This window comes from Erythrolamprus reginae, chromosome 3 (assembly GCF_031021105.1).
Source record: "Erythrolamprus reginae isolate rEryReg1 chromosome 3, rEryReg1.hap1, whole genome shotgun sequence".
Lineage (NCBI taxonomy): Eukaryota > Metazoa > Chordata > Lepidosauria > Squamata > Dipsadidae > Erythrolamprus > Erythrolamprus reginae.
The window spans coordinates 112,992,748-113,015,192 of NC_091952.1; the positions used below are offsets into that span (position 1 = coordinate 112,992,748).

Genomic DNA, 22,445 nt, shown 5'->3' on the forward strand with positions numbered 1-22,445 from the left:
TTACCATCAGACCAGCTCACCAGCAAGTATTCCTCATCTGATTTTGGAACTCTTGAAGTGTGAGCCAGATGAGCCGCAAATCCAAGCTAAGATTATGGCCTATTTGCAACAAGAGCAGGCCAATAGAAGCAAGCATGAAAAGCTCAACACTTTTGGGCTTATGTGCAAAATGGCTGACCAAACCCTCTTCTCAATTGTCGAGTGGGCTCGGAGTAGCATATTCTTCAGAGAACTTAAGGTATGTCACCCAATTCTTTCATGGGATGTGATCACTTTAAGAGTGAGATGGGTGGTACCAAATTGGACAAATAAGTGAGCAAACTAAACAAGAGGGTTTTTTATAAGAAAATATGGTTAGCATTTGATTGATACAACTTATATTTGTGTATTGTTCTTTGAGGAAAAAGTTGTTGAGAGAGACATTTCAAAATATTATGACTATTTTGATCTCACTAATTATCTGTGGAAAAGCTGAATTGGATGTTTAAGTCAAGATTTTTTCTAAGAAATCTGGGGGAGAGGGAACTCTGGGATCTCGCCTGGCTAACTTAATTATGATTATAGGCTACTATTGAATAACAGCATTAATAGATATAGAACAGAACAGTTGCGGCAGTGAGTATGAAAAGTCATCCCTTTGCTGCCCTATTGCCCAGTGGTTTGTTTCTTGGAAGGTAGAAAAAGAGGGCTATTGATAGGTAAACAGACAAAAAAGTCCCTTGTAAAATATTTTGGAAGCAACATTGGGAGAAAAATATTTACAGGTCCTAGTGTACGACTCCGGAAAGAAAGGATTAAAAGCATGAATTAGAATGGAGAACTTATGATCTCCAGATGTTGCTAGAGCTTCACAGGTCAACCCGACTTGGTCTTCCAGAAGTTGAAATCCAGAATATTTGGAGATTTTCCAGGTTCCCACTCCTATTAATCAATCCTTTAAGCTACTATCAATGAGTCATAAAATCAGGGAAAAAAATTGATACGGTTCCATGAACATTCAACTGTACTACAAAATAGACTATGTATACATGTTATATAAAGTAACAAATGTCTAAGACTAAGACTGTGATCAGATATATTATGAAATCAATGTTATTCTTCTGCTAGCTGGATTCACTGAGCAAGACACTCTAGAAAAAGGCAACTGTTAGACAAGAGAATAATAATAGCTATTTCACTGTCAATAGTATTGTACGTTTAGGAGTTCATATGTTCATGTTGTTTTACCACTGTTGTTAGCCACCCCGAGTCTGCGGAGAGGGGCGGCATACAAATCCAATTAATAATAATAATAATAATAATAATAATAATAATAATAATAATAATAATACAGCATATTTAGGACAAAATTCAGGATCGACAAATATTATACATGGGTTTGATATATAAACATGTATTGTGTTGGCTTATAGCAACTCCAGAGTCTTTTAAAAAATGATGCAAAAACAAATCTCTGGACAGATTGCTGAAGCCGCAACCAAAATCCATATTCTGGAGTACCGGGATAATGAATGGTGGAACTGAGGAGGACAATCAGAACAAAATCATTACTGCATTTTTCTGACCAGTAGAAGAAAGAATGTAGGGTGAGAAGATGGATTGTTTTAAAGAAGACAACTGTAGGGAAGTGGGGAAAAAGGATTGCAATCCATTGGTAATAGGACAAGAGACAATGGGATTGAATAGTAGGAAAATATTTTTGTTTGCAGAAAAAAGTGCTGCATAAGCATTGCTTACTCATAAAAAAGTAAACATTGGGAGTCACTGGGAATGTCCTTTCTCAGTGCTTTTAAGTGATATTTGGAAAAGGATCTCAGTTTTCACAGGTCTTATACAATTTTTCCTAGGATAAAGAACTAGAGCAGGCACCCTTTTTGAACCCTTCATTTTTAAGTCTTCTGCTCCAAAAGACTGCATGGAAGAAAAGGCTGAGGCAGACAAACCTCGATCGATCTCTGAGGGAGGTGGCAGTTTAGAAATATGAAACATAAATAAATAAAAATAAATAAAAGTAGTTAAATTCAGGGATTCACTTTTGTAGCATCATCTTTTTACTTAGTGTACTGTTGCCTATTGCCGGGAGGCTTACTTTCTCTTTCGCCTAAATTTGTAACATTCTCTGTCCCAAGAGTTTATTTTCCGCTACGTGTCAAATTTTGTGTGCATATTTATTTTATTGTTATTTTTGCTACCTCAAAAGAGCTGAAGAGATTTTTTAAAAAATATATGATAATGTGCAGTTGAATAATTTGAATGGAAGCATATGGGGAAAGAAAGCAAGATAAAAACCAGGTTATACTGAGAATTTAAAATGCTACATTAAAGCTGTGGCAAATATAAAGACCCAACAGTTTTTTGAAATAGTATTTTGTAACTGGGATTGCCACTACAGAAGATCTTCTCCATTTACCTGGAGTGTAGGATAACTATTGAAATGCATATTCCTTTGGAAGAAAAGACCCAAGGTAGAAGCAGATTATGATCAAAATATCCAATTCATATAATTTATCCGTTCAATTTTGATTTAGCTCATTTTTTGAAAACCATTTTAAGGACACCTTCCCAGAACATTTGTGGTTATTTAACCCAGAAATTCTCAATGTATGGTTGATAGCTGTGGGCTATCTATGTCACATCCTTTTGGAATGTATCTCCGAAGGCCTAAAGTTTTGCATAATCAGAAATCCCCATGTTGATAATAAATTATCACTTTATGGAGTACAGCTATATTACTTTTCCCTCTTATTAGCCTTCTATGCACTTAGAGGATTTGCAGATAATCTTTTAGTTTTTATATGAAAGAATGTTAGAGTTGATTAAAGTCACATACCGTTCATGAAGAAATATTCAAGAGACAGGGGACAAATATTGATGAAAAATAGCGAGGATGGAGTTTTCAAATTTCACCGTATGCATTGAATAGAAGCCAGAGTCTTCAGAAAAGGGCTGTCAAAATCAATAAATAAATCAATAAATCAATAAATCAATCCAAATAAATAAGTAAACAAATAAATAAATAAAGTCACATGCGTCCATTGTGATTTCATCAAACAAATAATGCAGATGATTTAATATGCATCAATTGCATCAGAATGTGAATGAAAAACAGTGCATTCATGCATTATGTTAATCCTCTCATTACTTTGTCTACAAAGAAACACCATAGGGGCAAGTACCTAAACCTGCAGTACAAAGCTGAGAGAGAAACTCTGTCCCTTATGTACCAGTATGTGACACCATGACACAAATATGGAAACGACAGGTCTTGCATTGTGACATTGCAATACATGTTTCATCATTGGGGTTAAGAACAGACCCTGTGAGCATATCTTTATGTTTATTTTGGAAATGGGCATAGAAGATATCTTGAACCCAAATGTTCCAGGTGGGAACATTTTTTTAGGAAATGCTCCCTTCTTCATTTTTTATTCCTAGTCATCAATTAAATTCAGAGCATCATATACATGATCTGGAGAGATCACTGTCCAAATTTGCATAGTATCATGTACTCTCAAACCACAACTCAAGGACATTTCTAAACCTTGCACCTTTCTGTGCTATTATTTTCTAGCCCCCCCCCCATTTATTTATGTTAACCAACGTAATATATTTTGTAAGAGTTTGTTTTTGAAACACCATTTTCTTTTATAGAAATGTAAAATGCCATGGAAAATTTTGAAACTGCTGTTCCAGATAGATCTTCAGTTTCCTTCCTTAATTTTAGGAAAGCTACTTTTTTTAGATTAGTGAGCAGATTTGGAATATTATGAGCCCAACAATAATTAATTGTCATGGAAAGAATTTTCATTTTCACAAAATGACTTCTATGATGGGTACCGCCAGTCATAAAACATCCCTTTATGATGAGTTTGTGTATCCTTACTTTTTAATTAAATCAATCTTTAAAAAATATTAAAATCTGGAAGGTGCTTTGGGGGGTGTTTCACTATAATGGTATCCCTGAATATCACACTGTATATCCCACCTTAACTAATGAGGAGATAATAATAACCACAGCACTGTGCAATCAGACCTGAAAAACAGGGGTAGTTTCCTCCTAGATCAGACCAGTTTGCCTGAATTGGTAACAACCCGCTGGTCAGTGACAGTCCTTTGGTGCCACCATCTTTTTTTATTATTTATTTTTTCTTCTGGGCATACACAGAAGCCGAGTTTCCTACACTGTGCATGTGATCATCATTTTGCTTTCAGGTTTTTTTAAAAAAATATTGACTTAAATTTTTGGGCCCTGCACATACATGTGCTTACCCATTGTTCTGTCGGGCTCTCTGGTAGACTCCTCCCGAAAATTCACAGGTACAAATTTCAGACAAACACACACGTTTGAAAATTCAAAAAAATGTTCTTTATAATGAAAATTCACTTAAACTAAGCCCTCTTTTGGTATAGCAAAGAGCACTCGTCTCCAAACAAACTGGTAATTTGTACAAGTCCCTTATCAGTTCTGTGATACTTAGCTTGCAGCTGTGAGGCAATTCACAGTCCTTCTTCTTTCACAAAGTGACACACACTTTGCTCTGGTTTAGTTTCCAAGCGGAGAAAAATCAGCACACAAAAGGTCAAACGCAACAAAGCAGGCACGAAACATAAAGATCAGATAATCCTCCTCAATGACCAAACCCACAGGCTGCTATTTATAGCAGCCTCATTAATTACCACAGCCCCACCCAACCACAGGTGGCCTCATTTTCTTTTATAATAATCTCTCAGTTGTTGTTGCCTATGCATCGCTCTCCGCATGCGTGGCTGTATCATTAACTCTTGTTCTGAATCCAAGGAGGAGCTAGATAATTGATCTCCTTCTGAGCTATCTGCCACACTCTCCTCCTCCCTGTCACTCATGTCTTCTTGGTCAGAGGAGCCTTCATCATCAGATTCCACTGGGGGCAAAACAGGCCTGCAGCATGTGGATATCTCCTCCACATCCACAGTCCTTGGGGCAGGAGCTGGGCCAGAGCTAACAACAACACCCATGAGGTACATTCACATGGTGCGGGAGGAAGCAAACCGGTAGCGAGGTAAGTTAGAACCCACCCCTGCTGAAGAGGCAGAGATAGATTTCACTGGTTTTTCCTTTATATGGTGATCACAATCACAAGATTCAGGCAGTTTTCAAATTATAGGTAGTCCTCAACTTATGAGCACAATTGAGCCCAAAGTTTACGTTGCTAAGTGAGAAATTTGTTAAGTATGTTTTACCGCAATTTGTTGCTTTTCTGACCACTTTTCATTTCTTGTTTCATTTCTTGTTAAATGAATTATTGCAGTTCTTAAATTAGGAATACGGTTTTTAAGTGAATCTGGTTTCCACACTGATTTTGCTTATCAGAAGGTTGCAGAAGGGGATCACATGACTCAGGGACGCTGCAGCCATCATAAATGTGTTGTCAAATTTCCAAATGTCAGTTGTCAAATTTCCTAATGTAAATCACATGACAATGGGGATGCTGCAACTATCATAAAAATGGTCTACGACACTTTTTTCAATGCCACTGCAACTTTGAGCAGTCACTAAATGAACTATTGTAAGTCAACAACTACCTGTACATAGCCATGCTTTCTCTGTATGAGCTCCCTGCGCCAAATATGGCCAAGCTGTAAAGCAAGGAATCAATTTCTATCTTCTGTACATTATGAATAATGAATTAATACATTGAGGTGTGGTACAAAAAAATCAGAATGAAATTTTTTAGAATATTTGTTTTGCACACCCTTGAATAGAACTTGACTAGCGAATAATTGATAATTAAATGTTAAGATTATGGCTTCTTTTAGGAACTTTTTAAATTTCTCAGTATAGTCCAGGCAGTTGCTCTACTGTATTTTTCGGAGTATAAGACACACCTTTCCCCCCCTAAAAGATGGGTGGAAATGTTGGTACATCTTAATAATAATAACAACAGAGTTGGAAGGGACCTTGGAGGTCTTCTAGTCCAACATTCTGCTCAGACAGGAAATCCTACACTACTTCAGACAGATGGTTATTGAACATTAGATTATTTTTAATATTAGATTTGTTTACATTGTCTTTTTATTGTTGTTAGCTGCCCCGAGTCTTCGGAGGGGGCGGCATACAAATCTAATAAATAAATAAACAAACAAGCAAGCAAGCAAGCAAGCAAGCAAGCAAGCAAGCAAGCAAGCAAGCAAGCAAGCAAGCAAGCAAGCAAGCAAGCAAGCAAACAAACATCTTCTTAAAAACTTCCAGTGTTAGAGCATTCACAACTTCAGGAGGCAGAATTATACTGTACTTATTCACCAAATACAGCCATTTTTGGCCTCCTGAAACCCTGTCCCCACATCCCACTTTTGCAAAAAAATGGGCCTGTTTTTCACAAAAATGCAGTGCTCAGAGGGTTTGGGAGGTCAGTTTCTGGGGGCTGGGAGAAGGCAAAAACACCTCCATTTTTGTGAAAAAACAAGGCATTTTGCAAAAAAACCAGGGTATCACACAGCATTCAGGGGCACTCTGTAGGCTTCCTAAACCCTCTGCGCACCCCACTTTTACAAAAAATGCATGAAAAACAGGTCATTTTTTTTTTTGCAAAAACTGGAGCATTCTTGCCTTTCCCCAGTCCTCAGGAGCACTCTGCAGGCTTCTCAAACCCTGTGTGTGCCCTGTTTTTCACAAAAATGGCTGAAAAACTGGTCTGTTTTTGCAAAACAAAAACAAAAAAACCCCAGGGCGTGCAGGGAATTTGGGAGGCTTGCAGGGTGTTCTGGAAGCTGGGAAGGACAAAAACTTTTTTTTCTTACTTAGCTCTTTGAAATCTTGATGCATCTTATACACTGGTGCATCTTATAGTCAGAAAAATACAATATTAGTCGGGGTCTATCCTGTTTATTTTTAAGTTTAGTCATGGTCAGCTAAGTGCTGCCAGAATATCTATTTACACATTTCTACCAATAGCATTTTTAAGACTGACAATACTTAATCATTGTTAAGGTGATCTTTCTTTCTTTCTTTCTTTCTTTCTTTCTTTCTTTCTTTCTTTCTTTTTTAACAATTTGCCCATATTTCATTGTTGAAGCCTGGGTATAGAAGAAAGCAATAGCCCAATTCCTTCTGTCTCTTCAATTACTTTTACAAAAGACCAGCTTTGATAGAATAAGTTGGTAGAATTACAAATTTTAGGCTTCTTTTAGAGGCAGCTTCAGCCATTATTGTTCCCTGAGGTAACCTGCAAATGGGATTCAGTGATAATAAATACATATTAACGTCTGCCAAATGAGGTAGGTAGGACTTCTCATTCTATTTAATAGCAGAAGGGTTATTTCTGTGATGTAGGGACTGTAACCCTAACCTCAGAGTCACATTTATGAGGTTGATTTGATTTATGTATCACACCAAGGTTGTTTTTTCCCAGTATAATGTGAAATGTGAATGTAGTGATAGACTGCAAAACAGTATATTTATAATTAAAATTTTAAGGACTTAGAACAGTGGTTACCAACCTTAACAGAAAAACAGAGTTAGAAGACATTTTGGGCATCTAAGTTTAGAACTACTGTACATCGCCTAAAACACGATCTAAGTATTGCCCACAAGATCATATGCTGCAACGTTCTACCTGTCAATGACCACTTCAGCTTCAATCGCAACAACACAAGAGCACGCAACAGATTCAAACTTAATATTAACCGCTCCAAACTTGACTGTAAAAAATATGACTTCAGCAACCGAGTTGTTGAAGCGTGGAACTCATTACCTGACTCAGTAGTGTCAACCCCTAACTCCCAACATTTTTCCCTTAGACTATCCACGATTGACCTCTCCAGGTTCCTTAGAGGTCAGTAAGGGGCGTGCATAAGTGCACCAGTGTGCCTTTGGTCCCCTGTCCAATTGTCTCTCCTTATCTCATTTATCTTTTCTTCCTTTCAAATATGTTCACCTATACTTTTATATCTTTTCTTCTATTCTTTTCTTTACTGATATTATTACATATCTATTCTCTTCAATGTGTAGTATGTATTGAAATAAATAAATAAATAAATAAACAAACAAACAAACAAACCAACCCACTGTTGAAGCAGAAGATCTTATGCCATTTCAGAGAAATGGTTATCCAATCTCTTCTTAAAAACATCCAGTGATGGAATACCCTCAATTTCTGAAAACAAGTCATTCCACTGATTAGTTGTTCTGTCAAAAAAATTTCTCCTTCATTCTAGGTTGCTTCTCTCCTTGATTTAGTTTTCACCCATTGCTTCTTGTCCTACCCTCAGGGGATTTGGATAGTTTGACTCCCTCTTCTTTGTGGCAACCCCTGAGATATTGGAACACTGCTATTATGTCTCCCCTGCTCCTTCTTTTCATTAAACTAGACATACCCAGTTTCTGCAACCGTTCTTCATATGCTTTAGCGTTCAGTCCTCTAATCATCTTTGTTGCTCTTCTCTGCACTCTTTCTAGAGTCCAACATTTTTTTAAATAGCAGGTCAACCAAAACTGCATGCAGTATTCTAAGTGTGGCCTTACCAAAGCATTACAAAGTGGTAGAAACGCTTCACATGATCTTGAGTCTAAAATTTAGGAAATCCTGTCTTAGAGTGAAGTGCTTAGGATTTTGACTGTTGTTGTTTTGCCACCATTTAAGATTCTGTCAGTAAAATAGGAATCAAACAGGATAATGTAGCAAACAATAGCATTTATGGAAATAATCTGGAAGGATTATTTTTAAAAAAGTTGGCGAGGTGGACAAAAAGCTTTTAGCAAAGCTCTTTCCTTGTTGCCTCAGGTTCTAATTCTGATTTCAGCAACTGGCAAGAAACAGAAAGCTCTCTTCTTTGACATGAAAGTGATATCCACTTTTTTTCTTCCCCTCAGTTCACAAGGGACATTGTAACAAAACATACATAGGCTGTGTCTATCTGAGAATGAAGTTAAAGGCTTTGATCAAATCTGGTTTGCTTGCTCATTGGAGAACGGGAAGCTCTCTGTGAAAATGAGTTGCTAAATAAAAATCTTGGATCAGACAACATCTTAATGATGATTTTAAAAAAGCATTGAGGTAACAATAAACAAAGGAAATATGCATGAATAAAGTGTTCTGAAAAGGCAGGCAACAAGTCTTTAAAGGCTATAAATACCACCTAAGCTAGGTCACTATTATTAGCAAAGGTTGAACAAAAGAAGACATCCAGAAATAGATACGGTGGCCTGAGTAAGGGATAGCATGAAATGTCTTGTTTAACCTTACGCAGATATTGTTGCCATAGCATAGGAAATGGTTTTAGCTGGCTCATGAATTCTGTGGGGTTGAAGGATGTTTCCATGTTGTCCGTTTGCCAAGGAAATTCCTTAACAGGCCTGTTTGCTAAACAGAGGAAATATCAGCCTCCGGGAGTGTCATTGGATGAGATGGCAACATCCATCTTCATTCTGTAGCTGCTGCATTGATGATTTGCTGGCTTGGAAGGGTCTTCTAAAATGTATGGGGATACAGTATTTCATATTGATGATGCACTTTTTGAGTGCTGAAGGCTAGTAGTTTTCAATAGTAGAAGGATTGGTTGCAAAAAATCAGAATACAATATAGAAAAAAAACTCCTTCCAACTTGGTCTTGTCAGATTCTTGTGCGATTGTGACATATTGTGTCAAAATAACACAACATTTGTAGCCACGTTGCTGTTGTCTTCAAACTGCATTATGTGATACAGTAAAGTTAGGTTGGAGTAAAGGCAGTACTAGACTTACATCCACAATTGCTGCTAATTGAGAAATTTGTTAAGTGAGTTGATTTTTATGACCTTTCTTGCCACATTTGTTAAGTGAATCACTGCAGTTGTTAAATTAATAACATGGTTGTTAAGTGAATCTGACTTCCCCACTGACTTTGTTTGTTAAAACGTCACAAAACACAATCATATGATCCTGGCACATTGCCACCATCATAAATATGAACCATTATCTGAATGTAAATCACTTGACCATGTGGATGTTGAATGGTCATATGTGTGAAAAATGATCATGTCACTTTTTTCAGTGCCACTTTACCTTAGAACGGTCACTAAATGAACTTCTGAAAGTCGAAGTCAGTTTTTGCCACTGTAAAAATTAGGTGGTGTGATAACTAATGTAAAATAAGATTTAGGCTATGTTTGTACCCAAATCCATGCAAGGGTGGGAGCTGTTTTTTTCCATACTTCCACTAAAAGCAATCTTCCAGTAGGCAAACATGCTTAATATAATCCCCGCTCCTAGTCTTTGAGAAAGATACAGAACATCCCAGCATGCTGATAAAGCTTTCCTGTGTTCCAATAATAAAACCAGTCTTTTCTGTACCGGCAGTTTCCAGTTCCTTTGTAACAGGACAACTTGTGAACACAAAGTCACTCGTCCTCAGTAACCAACCTGCAGTATCAGTGAGGCAGCTGGGAAACAGATGTTCACCAGGCTATACAATTTGTTGTCACTGTCAATATTACATGGCCCTGTTCCCAACGGAAATTGTTTGTGGATGGGAAAGAATGTGAGGGTGGGGGCAACGGTGGTGGGGGGATAATCATATCTCAAAGGGGTTTATATTTCTTTCTCTGGGTGCCCATTCTGCGGAAGTAGTTGTGACAATGGAGCATATCATAATGAAGTGCATTGGCAGCTTAGATATGATTAGCATATAGTAAATATATTTTGCCCATGTTTACTCAGTGCGTTTGTTCAGAGTTTTCCTTGTTCCTGGAATTCTTAGGAAATCGAATAATCCATCCAAATTTCAACATTCTTTATTCTAGTTGATTTTAGCTGGGGAGATGTGGACGTACGGTAACTTTAACAACGGAGGAAGATTTAGCAAGCATATCGTTTAAAAGCAAAAATGGCTTTTTTTTAAAAAAAAAGTTGCAATTTAAATGTTGGCTGTGGTAAAAACAATCTATCTTGTTCAGTCGCAATGGGATAAAAAGTTTGTATTGAAAAATCAATACGGTTTACGTACATTCTTTTAAAGTTCTTTTTTCCCCCTCTACACATAACATCAATCTCAGAAACTCGTATTTAGTTCTGGAGAAAATGTAGAAAATATTCTTAAAGTATGGCATAATTTTCCCTATCTATAAGTATTTTATTTTTAAAAGGCATACAATATAATTTACAATATAAATGTTAGTCACAGTTTTTATTTCATTTGGAGAATTGCATTATAATTCTTATTTTATGTCATTCTGTTTATACAAACAGAATATATAAACTTTAATTTAAAAAAAAATACTAATCAGCTGATAAAAGATAAATGCCAAGCAATCACAAAATTCACTTTGATATACAGGTAGTCCTCAACATATGACCAGAATTGAGCCCAATATTGCTAAGTGACAAATTTATTAAGTGAATTTTGCCCCATTATATGACTTTTCTGGCCACATTTGTTAAGTGAATCACTGCAGTTGTTAAGTTAGTAAGATGGTTGTTAAGTGAATCTGGTTTCCCCATTTGTCAGAAGGTTGCAAAAATTGATCACATTACCTTGGGACACTGCAACCGTCATAAGTATGAGTCAGTTATCAAGCACCTGAATTTTGATTATGTGACCATGCGGATGCTGTAACAGTCATAAGTGTGAAAAATAGTCATGTCCAGTCATGTCCCTTTTTTCAGTGCTGTTGTAATTTTGAATGGTCACTAAGTAAGTGTTTACACTGTTGTAAGTCGAGGACAACCTGTACACAATAGATATTTTGATCCAATATTTATCTATCATTACAAAGCTCAAATGTGGGTAGAAATTATAATGCCATGAAAATAAGAATTTGCTGTACTTTCTTTTATTAAAAGTGCATTTATGTTTATTGGTTTTGTGGAAGCATTCTAAGCCAGATAGATTAATGTATATCATTTAGTAATGTTTGCCACAGGATACAAGAAATGCTTTTTGCCGGAAGAAAGTGAACTTCGGAGTATATTTATCTGCCACATCATCCTTTTCAAAGTTTGTTCAGATTTCCAGAAATCTTCATAATGATAGACATAATCTCAGATGTATTGTTGACAGTAAACAGTGGTTTTATTAAATGATTTCCGTTAGATGGGCATTTTCCCTCCTTCACTTTCTATTTTCATTTGTAGTCAGAACAGAATAAATAAACACACAACTTAGATAATGGAAGGGATAGATCAGAAAGGATATCTTTTCACGGCATGTGAATGTTGTGTAATGCAGTTATTAATCTGGCTTATTTTAAATCAAATTATTTTGGAAATCAAACATTGAAGTCTTGGAGAACATTGCCTCTTTTCTCCTCTCATTGATAGGTTAAAATTTATTTCTCCTTCTCCTCCTTCTCCTCCTCCTCCTCCTCTTCCTCCTCTTCCTCCTCCTCTTCCTCCTCCTCCCCCTCCCTCTCCTTCTGAACTACATATGCACTGACACAAGGAATGATTAACACAAACCTTCTCTCTTAACCATCATTTGAAAACTCACTTCAAACCTTATGACAACCATAGCTTCAGCAAACTTAGAAGTGATGTCCAGACATGATTGTTAACTTCCTGGAAAAATGGCAAAATATTTTTTTGGTGGTAAATAGGAGAGCAAGGCAAATAATTTTCAGTGTGTTTGCACTGAAACTCAATCTTTTTTAAACTGGCAAAATCAAAACATGCTTCTAATAATTTCGGATATGGAATACATGAAATCATATTCTTCTAGAACTATAACCTTGACATAGTATAAAGCAGACTCAGATGATGCTCTTTGATTGTAATTCTCAGAAACTTTTAGAATGGTATTTAATTTCAATTTTTAAAATGTTTTTATTTTATTACATTTATTATGTCTGCCCGCTCCAAAAGACTCCTTTTGAGTAATTTAGAGTTTAACCTGGAACCAACCTTAACTCCCACTGTTACTTCTTATTTCTATGATTTTGTTCTTTCAATTTGCAATTGAACTAATAGTATAATGAGAAATAGTATAAAGCATACCAGTCAGATTTCTTGAGTCATGGAAATAGCAACAAAAATCTATTGTAAGTATATGTACATCTTTCTTTTAAATTTCAGCTGACTCTTCAGTAATTCCATACCTCCCATTTCTATTTTACTAATAATCTGGTTCTTTAAAAGAGTTTTTTTTAAACTTTTCTATGCTGCCAAATCATTGAGAATCATGGCAAAGTATGATGGCATATTAAAGATAGAATAATGAGAGGCAATTTGTCAAATGGTTTTAAGTCTAGAAATCAGGAGACTGTGAGTTCTAGGAGCCAATAATTTGGGCCAGTAATTCTCTCTCAAGTTCTGGTGGCAAGACAGTCAATTAATGTCTATCACAACCAGTGAATTAACACTCATTAGATCCCCAAAAGTGACTCTGAATTTGTAGAAAAACACGATGAATAATAAAAAAATTAAAGATAGAATAACAATTTAGAATAAAAAGCACACAGATAGAAGGGAAAAAAATAGTTATCAGCCAATCGAAACAGACTTAGAACAAATTTAATTTATCAACCTAATAATGAGTGATAATGACCCTAATCCTAACCCTAAAAATCATGTCATAATGGCAAAAATTATCCATTAATGTCCCTCTGGAAAAGTTTCAGTTGTAAAGGCTTCCATGGTGTTCTCACTGAGCCAAGAGAAGTCTATGGAGAAGGAGAAAATGTTAAATAGAACAAGATTTATGTAAGAGGAAAGAAACATGAATTCAGGCATATGAGTATATTTTAACTGCAATGGTTTCTCAATTTAAGCTAAAACTAGGCAATCGTCATCATCATTATCATCCTGAATTGTATTAATTCCCAACAAAATGAGATAGAAAGAGATGTAAAATATAGCCTTGTAAATAGGAAAGGTACATTCCTTCAATTCTTTTCCTTTTCCTCTTTAAAGTCATTTTTCTCACAGCAGAGTTAATTCTAGTGGAACCCACAACAGAAGGAAAACAACAAGAGGGAAATTAATACAAATTAATTTTCTCTCCCAAACCTTCAGTTTACTACATCAGTCCAATCCCTGCTGTACTTTATATTTCCTTCCTGTCTGATAACATAGGTTTGACTCTTAGAAATGCTTTGGTTGTATATAAATTTTGCTCTTCAAGTTTTAAGATCATGCTTCTGCAGCAATGACACTTTGAGCCCAATTTATTATGGATCAGTAGTTCTGAACCTGTGGTCCCTGGACCTCAGGGGGGCTGTGATGTCACAGGGGTCCATGTAAATTTATAAGTCTTGGGGTTGTATGGCCAGGGTCTGTGGCCACAAAAGGTATTAAAGAGGTGAAGAAAAAAATTGAGAACCCTATCATAGACCAATGTTTCACACTTGAAGATGCATAGATTGCAATACAGATAGTCCTTATCTTACAACAATTCACTTAGTGACCAGTCAAAGTTACAAGAGCATTGAAAAAAAAGTGATTTATGACAATTTTTCACGCTTATGATCATTGCAGCATCCCCATGGCCATGTGCTGTACATTCAGATGCATGATATCTGGTTCACATTTATGACAGTTGCAATATCCTGAGATCATTTGATCACCTTTTGCCAAATTTTTTCAAGCAAAGTCAATGGGGAACATAAATTTTGTGCTCAGTTGTGGTCGTGAGTTGAGGTCTATCTATACTTTTTCTCAGAGAGAAAGTCCACAAATCTTAGACACCTCATTGTTGCACAGTGGCCATGCTAATTTTCCCTGTATCGTTCCAATTTTAGTATATGTGCTGCCGAAGCAAGCACTAATCTTAAACACGTCAAAGTTGAGCAACATCACCAGAAACCAATGCCCTGAGAGATATTGAGAAGAGATGATGGCCACAACCATCTCAAAGGTGGTATCTAGCTAAATGCTATGCTGGATGCCCCAAACTTCAGTGTGAATTTTTAAAATGTTGTCTCTATCAACATCTATAAACTTAATATAACCGCTCCAAACTTGACTGTAAAAAATATGACTTCAGTAACCGAGTTGTCGAAGCGTGGAACTCATTACCAGACTCCATAGTGTCATCCCCAAACGCCCAACACTTTACCCTTAGATTATCTACGGTTGACCTATCCAGATTCCTAAGAGGTCAGTAAGGGGCGAGTACAAGTGCACTAGAGTGCCTTCCGTGCCCTGTCCTATTGCTCTCCTATATCTCCTATACCTTTCTTCTATTTCTATATCTCTTCTTCTATTCTTTCATTGATATGTTCTAATACTATATCTTCTTTTCTATTCTTTCTTAGATATACAGTATTTTACTATGAGTATTTCCTCTATAACCTTCATCATGTATTTTACTATGTGTATATAGATATATACCCACTAAAACCCTCATTGTGTATTGGACAAAATAAATAAATAAATATCACTTCTTAGAGAAATAATAAAATCCCATCATTACGATGGAGACAGACACTTTCAGAAATTGGCACACCTTCATTTTAGGCACATTTTCTAAAATATAATAAATACAAAACTGTATACAGAAATAAGAACAATCCAGAAATGGGCCACATCAGGCCATCCTGGAAATGTTGATTAAGTATTCTATTAAATTACTATGTCAATTAATATTCTCAGTCATCCAGGTAGAGTTGTTTAGAAGTTGAGTCATAGCAACTAAAATTCTTTTTCTTTTAATTGAAAATGTTTCATGGCTTGCCCCAGTAGTGTTGTCAGTCAGAACAATTTGATTAAAGGGACCCCATCGATGTCCTCCAGAATAAATGTCTTTTGAGATTTTCAGTCCTCCAAGCCATGGTTGTTCCAAAGCTGCCTTTTCAAAAGGCAACTGGACTTTGTTTTACCTTGAAGATGTTTAGCTTCTCATCTAAGAAGCTTCTTCAGTTCTGACTTCTTCACTCCTGCTTGAGCTAAAAGATCTCCAAGCTTCCTTCCAACTCCATTATTCTTTTAAACAGTTCTGCAAGGGACCCCAGCCCTCTAACCAGAGGTACCTCCCGGTTCGCACCTGTTCTATAGAACCGGTAGTAACCTGGTGGTGATGTCATAGAAGCGCCTCTCTTTTTAATGGTGTTTTGGTCATTTTTGCTGGGTTTTGCTGAGTTTTCAGCATTGTGCATGTGCCGCCATCTTGTTTTTTGGCCTTTTTTGCTATTTTTTGCTGACTTTTGCCTCTGCACATGAGCATAAGTCAAGCATATGCAAAGAATACATCTGTGTGGCACAGTCATGCAGCAGCCACACAGGGGGAGGAAGTGAAGCAGCAGCAAGGTAAGTTAGAGGTAAGGTCTCTACCCCAAGGCCTGGGAGAACAGTTAAGATTATTTTCCAGCTTTTCAGAATGCTTCCAATTTAGGAGACACATGGATATCAGGGAGATCCATATTTCAGATGATAGGCATTACATCAGAGAGGCCAGGCATCCTGAGTCCCAATAGATAATATTGCTTAACTGAAAGGATCTGGAGTATGGATACTCTATTGGATTCTATCAGCCAACTGCTATCACAGGAGACAGAAAGTCCTTCAAGTATCCAGGTTTGATGTCATGTAGGGCATTATAGGTCAGACTCATAACCAACATCTGGAAACATAACTGGAATTGTTTGTTTGTCTGTCTGTCTGTCTGTCTGTCTGTCTGTCTGTCTGTCTGTCTGTCTGTCTGTCTGTCTGTCTCTATCTATCTATCTATCTATCTATCTATCTATCTATCTATCTATCTATCTATTTATTGGATTTGTATGCCGTCCCTCTCCAGAGACTCGGGGTGGCTAACAGCAACATGAAACAGCATATAACAATAATCCAATACTAAAAACAGTTAAAAACCCATTATTATAAAAAACCAAACATACATACAGACATACCATGCATAAAATTGTAAAGGCCTAGGGGGAAAGAGTATTTCAATTCCCCCATGCCTGGCAGCAGAGGTGGGTTTTAAGCAGCCAACGAAAGGCAAGGAGGGTGGGGGCAATTCTGATCTCTGAGGGGAGTTGGTTCCAGAGGGCCGGGGCTGCCACAGAGAAGGCTCTTCCCCTTAGTGCAGCTTGCAAAACAGAAGTGTTACATAGGTACCCCAAGGCTTGCCTATCACTGCCCATGCCACTGTTTTCTGGATTAATTAAAGCTTCCGAGTGATCAGGTTGTGAGATAACCAGAATATGAGTGACTATGATACTTAGAAATGGAAAATTCAACTTTGTGTATGAATGTCCCTCAGACCACCTCTTGGTAGTAGTCCATTTGAGGCAGGCAGAAAACTCCATTGGAAAAAAAAATGTGGTGGCCTAAAATGGCAGTAGGATCAGTTTCATAGTTCCCTCTAAGCTGAGCAGTGAGCAATCGCTCACTTAAAAATAATCATCAACTCAGAGTTTTCCAAACCTGCCCAGAAGCCGAGAGGGAAAGAGTGAGAGGGAAGGAGAGAGAGGAAGAGAGGAAGAGAGAGAAACAGATAGAAAAAAGAGGGGAAGGAAAAGAGAAAGAAAAAGAATGGGAGTAAGGAAGAGAGAAAGAAAATCAAAATCTAGTTTGAAACTAGCTCAACTATTTAAGTGGCATTTTGATATTGATAGAGTTGCCCTATTATGAGCTCACTGTTATAGACACACAGTACAGTATTTTATTTTGAAATTCTGTGAGGCAAAACAGGGTGGGTTTTTTATTTATTTGTTTGTTTGTTTGTTTGTTTGTTTGTTTGTTTGTTTGTTTATTATTTCTGTGCCACCCAGTCCTGAAGGGACTGCCGCTCAGACACTATACTTTTCCGCCCACCCCCCAAAAAATTAGAGGGAACACTGATCAGTTTACCAATTTTTTGAAGTTAAATGCATTGATGTAAATCGTCATCTAAAGAAGGGGTCTCCAACCTTGGCAACTTTAAGAGTTGTGGACTTCAGTTCCCAGAGTTCCTCAGTCAGCTTTGCTAAAGTGACTGAGGAAAGGTGTCTACCACTACAGTCACGAGACAAATCCTCGGTCATTTAAGATTATATAAATTAATTCCAGAATCAAAGGTTTATGATGTTCTAAAACTGTTTTTCTGGATGAGCCCCTGCATCAAGAGAAAAAGAAGGGGGCCATCTTGTTTCATCGAAGAGTGCATTTTCAGTTAAGTAATATTAAAAGGGACAAAGATGGCAGAATGCTATTTATTAAGGGGAAAATAAGTAACAAGTTAGTAACCTTAGCGGTAATTTATGCTCCCAATGTAAATGCAAAACAATTTATAATAAATGTAAAACGGAAACTAGATGAATTTGTAGAAGGTATAGTGATTTTAGCAGGCGATTTTAATCTGGAATTAACAGCAGGGAAGGGGGGAAAGAAAAAGTTACACCTAAATAAAATCAATATGATCTTCATGAAAACGTAGTTAATAGAGATACTTTCTATTCTGCAAGACATAATAAATTTAGCTGTATAGATTATATGTTAATTAATAAAACAGATAAGGTAAAGTTTAAGAAAGCGAAAGTAAAAACTATTTGGCTATCAGACCATGCTCCTCTGTTAGCTGTGATAGAGATAGAGGTTTGTAGCAAACAAAGAATTTGGAGGTATAACCCCATTGTCTCAGCAAATGAGGAGAGTAGAATTAAATTACAAAGGGAACTTAATGGATTCTTTTGTATTAATGCAACAGGTGAGATTAAACAAACAATAGTTTGGGATACACATAAAGCAGTAATGAGGGGTAACTGCATTAGTACTGAAGCTTTTATTAGGAAATCCTGGGATGTTAAGAGGAATAATTTATTAAAAGAAATAGATTTAATCCAAGAAACTTTAAAAATTACAAGAAATAGAGAATGGAATTTATTATTATCATTTAAGAAAAAGAAATTACAATTACTTGATGAAGAAAGATGGAATAAAATGAATATGATTATGAAACATAGAATTAGAGGTTGGAGTAACAAATCAATGAAGCAAATGGCACACTATTTGAAAAAAAGAAAAGAGAAATCTTACATCTCTGCTTTAAAAGATAAGGAGGGTGTAATAAAACGTAGTAATGTAGAAATGGAAAAAATAATGAGAGATTTTTATGGGGAATTATATAAAAAAGAGTATGTTGTTTCGCAAACCTCAGAGGTTAAAAAGAAATTAGAGGAAGAAGATAGTCAAATGTTAAATGCAAAAATCACAAGTGAGGAGATATCTAGAGTTATTAAGGGATTGAAACCTGCCAAAGCTCCAGGTCCAGATGGTTTTACTGCTGAATATTATAAAGTGTATATGAATGAATTATTACCGCATATGGAGAAATTGTTTAATAACGTATTGGAGACTTTTGAAACTCCACAGACGTGGAAAATGTCAGAAATTATAACGGTCCCAAAACCAGATCGTGATTTAATGGACCCGAGTTCTTATCGCCCCATCAGCCTATTAAATCAGGATTATAAGATATTTATGAAAATATTGGCAAATAGGGTGGAGAATATATTACCAAAAATAATTGGAGAAGATCAATATGGATTTGTGAAAGGAAGGAAAATTTATGAACCAATAAGAAACGTGGTCAATGTTTTACACCATGCTACCAGTACCAAAAGAAAATTAAGCATTTTAAAATTAGATGTCTATAAGGCTTTTGACAAAGTTAACCATGACTACCTATTTCAATTATGTAAAGACTTAAATATGGGAAACATATTTTGTAGAGTTATAGAAACAATATATAAGGATAATGTGGCTCAAATCGGAATAAATGGCAATAGAACAGAAATGGTTAAAATTCAAAATGGAACTAAGCAGGGTTGCCCACTATCCCCAATGTTATTTGCATTAGCAATTGAGACCCTAGCAAACAAAATTAGAAATGATAAGGAATGGAGAGGCTATCAAATAGGGGAACTTGAATTGAAATTAAACTTATTTGCAGATGATGCTATAGTGATGTCTGAAACCCCAATTGAAATGATGAAAAGAATAATGATACTACTTCAGGAATTTAAAGATCAATCTGGACTTAAGGTTAATATAGACAAATCAGAGATAATATGTTTAAATACTGGCCCTAAAGAGCAAATCGAGATTCAAAAAACTTCAGGACTGAAACTAGGTTGTAAAAAAATGAAATATTTGGGAATTTGGTTATTCAAGAATCCAATAAAAATAGTAACGGCCAATTATAACCTAATATGGAAAAAAATCCAGAAGCAGATTAAAAATTGGAAGGGTAAAAAGTTAGGAAGAATGGCTAAGATTAGGGCCCTTAAGATGATGATAATACCAAAAATGATGTATTTGTTTCAGGTTCTACCTTGTAGTTTTCCTTAGGCAAAATTAAGAGAATGGGATAATAGACTAAATTTTTGGATTGAAGGAGATAAAAAACCCAGAATAAGGAAGCACTGGCAGTTTGCACAAGAGAAAGAGGGAGGTTGGGGCAGCCCATGTCTAGTATTATATAGAAAAGCATTTCAAATGGAAAGGTTAATGGAGCTACAGTTATGGGGGGTAAAGAAATGGGTAGAATTAGAAAAAGAAATTAATAATATAAATAACAAAGAACTATTATTTAAAAATTGGAGTAGAATTGAAACCAGTACCTTAAGTGATCCTTTTAAAGCACGTTTAGAAATATGGCTTAAATGGCAGAGGACAAGTGGAATAAAGGTATCCAGGCTATCAACGTTACATGTATTGAATATAGGGGATGATGTTAATCTAAGTAGAATTATTAAAATATTAAATAGTAAAGGGATAACGAGAATTGAACAATTATATGAGAAAGATGGAAGAGTTAGTAGAACTAGATTGGAATGGTGGATTGGTAAACAGAATTGGTTGCAGATTAATGCAATATGTACATACTTAAACAAAAGTGAGAATATAGAAGCCTTCTTACGGGAAGAAAATAGTTTAGAAAAAATAATAAGTGAAAAGATAAATGAAAGTAAAGCACAAGCCGGTAATATATATAGAATGCTATTGCAAATGGAAGAAGAAGTAACCAAAAGTTTAACAAGATGTTGGCAGAATGATTTACAAATAGATGAAAGAGAAATGAAAGAAACAATAGAAAATATATATAAGATTAAAAATACGAGAGTTAGAGAGATGAGAAGAAAAATCTTACATAAATGGTATTATACACCTGTACAAATTGCACACTTCCAGGGGAAAGAGAAGGGCAAATGTTGGCACGGGTGCCAGAAAAAAGGAATTTTTATGCATATGATCTGGGAGTGTGCAGAAATTCAGAAATTCTGGAATGTAGTCCAGAATGAAATTAATAAAATGTTAAACATTAACTGGATTATTACAAAAGAAATAGCAATTTTAATTAAATATAGGGAACTAGGAGAATTTAAGGAAATTAAAACCGCAGCATTGGAAAGTGCTCAAGCGGTGATGGTATTAGGATGGAAAGATTCTACAAAATGGACAGTACAAAATTGGTACTGGTATATGGTGGATCACATACATTTTGAAATTATGGAAATAAGATTAAATAATTTTGATGAGAATAAATTGGAGAAGCTGATGGTGCGATGGAACAAGGTAAAAGACTATATGTTAAGTAGAATCTGTGATGTAAATATGAAAAATAAATTACAATCACTCTTTCAGTAATATTTGTTCAAGATAGAGCCAAGGATTAATAGATAGATAAATAAGTAAAAAAATTTGAATCCTCTTGTAGGGGTGGTGGGGGTGATGGGGAGGTGTGTTGTTAGGTGACGGGCACATGCACTGTGCACTGTTATATGTTTGTTTTATGTAAACCTAAAAAACCAATAAAAATTATTTTAAAAAAAAAAGAGAGAGAAAAAGAAGGGGGTTGGCCTATTCGGTTTAACTGGTTGAATAACAGGGTAAGAACATTCCATACTTAAAGCACTTTTATTGACACAATTAAACCAGTCAGAAAGTATTTTTTTGTTATCTACCAGTGAATAGATCAGTTAACTTGAGTTTTTGTCTTCTTTTTAACAATGGATCTGTAGAATTGTAGAACTTAGAAGAACGTGATCTATAAAATAAAATTGTAATATGAGCAATAATTGTATAATAGAAAACTTTGCCTTATTAGAGGTAGATAACTGTGATGAAGTCTTTTATCACATTAATCTTTATCTTTTAAAAAATCTACAGTTTAGAAAGGTCTAAAGAGACATTCTAATAATTGGCATCTTCCTTATATAAATTCTTTCTAACTTCTGGAACTTCTGTTTGTTCCATTTGAGAAAATGTATAAGTATAATTCAGTACACATTTCTTATTTTGTGAAAAAGCAAATTAAAACAGATAATCAAACAATTTTTGCAATGCTACAGTCCCATTTCTGACTGGCAATGCACCGTTTAAAAGAGGAGGGTGGAAAATAGGCATTTTATTCCTCTGATATCTAATCTAATTGGACTTTCCCTATTTAAAGAACTCGGGTGTCTTAAAAAGAACTGCAATAACATTTACATTTAGAATGTAAATTTCATCATCACTATATCTGGGATCATAATGGCAGATAATAATTTATGAAAAAGAAAAAAAAAATGTCCCTACCAG

At 35.7% G+C, this 22,445-nt stretch overlaps 1 protein-coding gene and 1 non-coding gene across 2 annotated transcripts in view; one reads left to right on the forward strand and one right to left on the reverse strand.

Annotated features, from left to right (window-relative positions):
* Positions 1-6: 6 nt before the first annotated feature.
* Positions 7-22,445, forward strand: part of NR5A2 (nuclear receptor subfamily 5 group A member 2) — a 109,070-nt gene continuing 86,631 nt past the window's right edge. Inside the window, exon 1 of the mRNA XM_070746426.1 lies at positions 7-238. Within this exon, the coding sequence (XP_070602527.1) occupies positions 95-238 (144 nt within the window). The 5' untranslated portion in view covers positions 7-94. The remainder of the gene's footprint in view (positions 239-22,445) is intronic.
* On the reverse strand, positions 14,608-14,710 carry LOC139166078 (U6 spliceosomal RNA). The gene has a single exon (XR_011558885.1). It is a non-coding gene; the product is annotated as a U6 spliceosomal RNA (small nuclear RNA).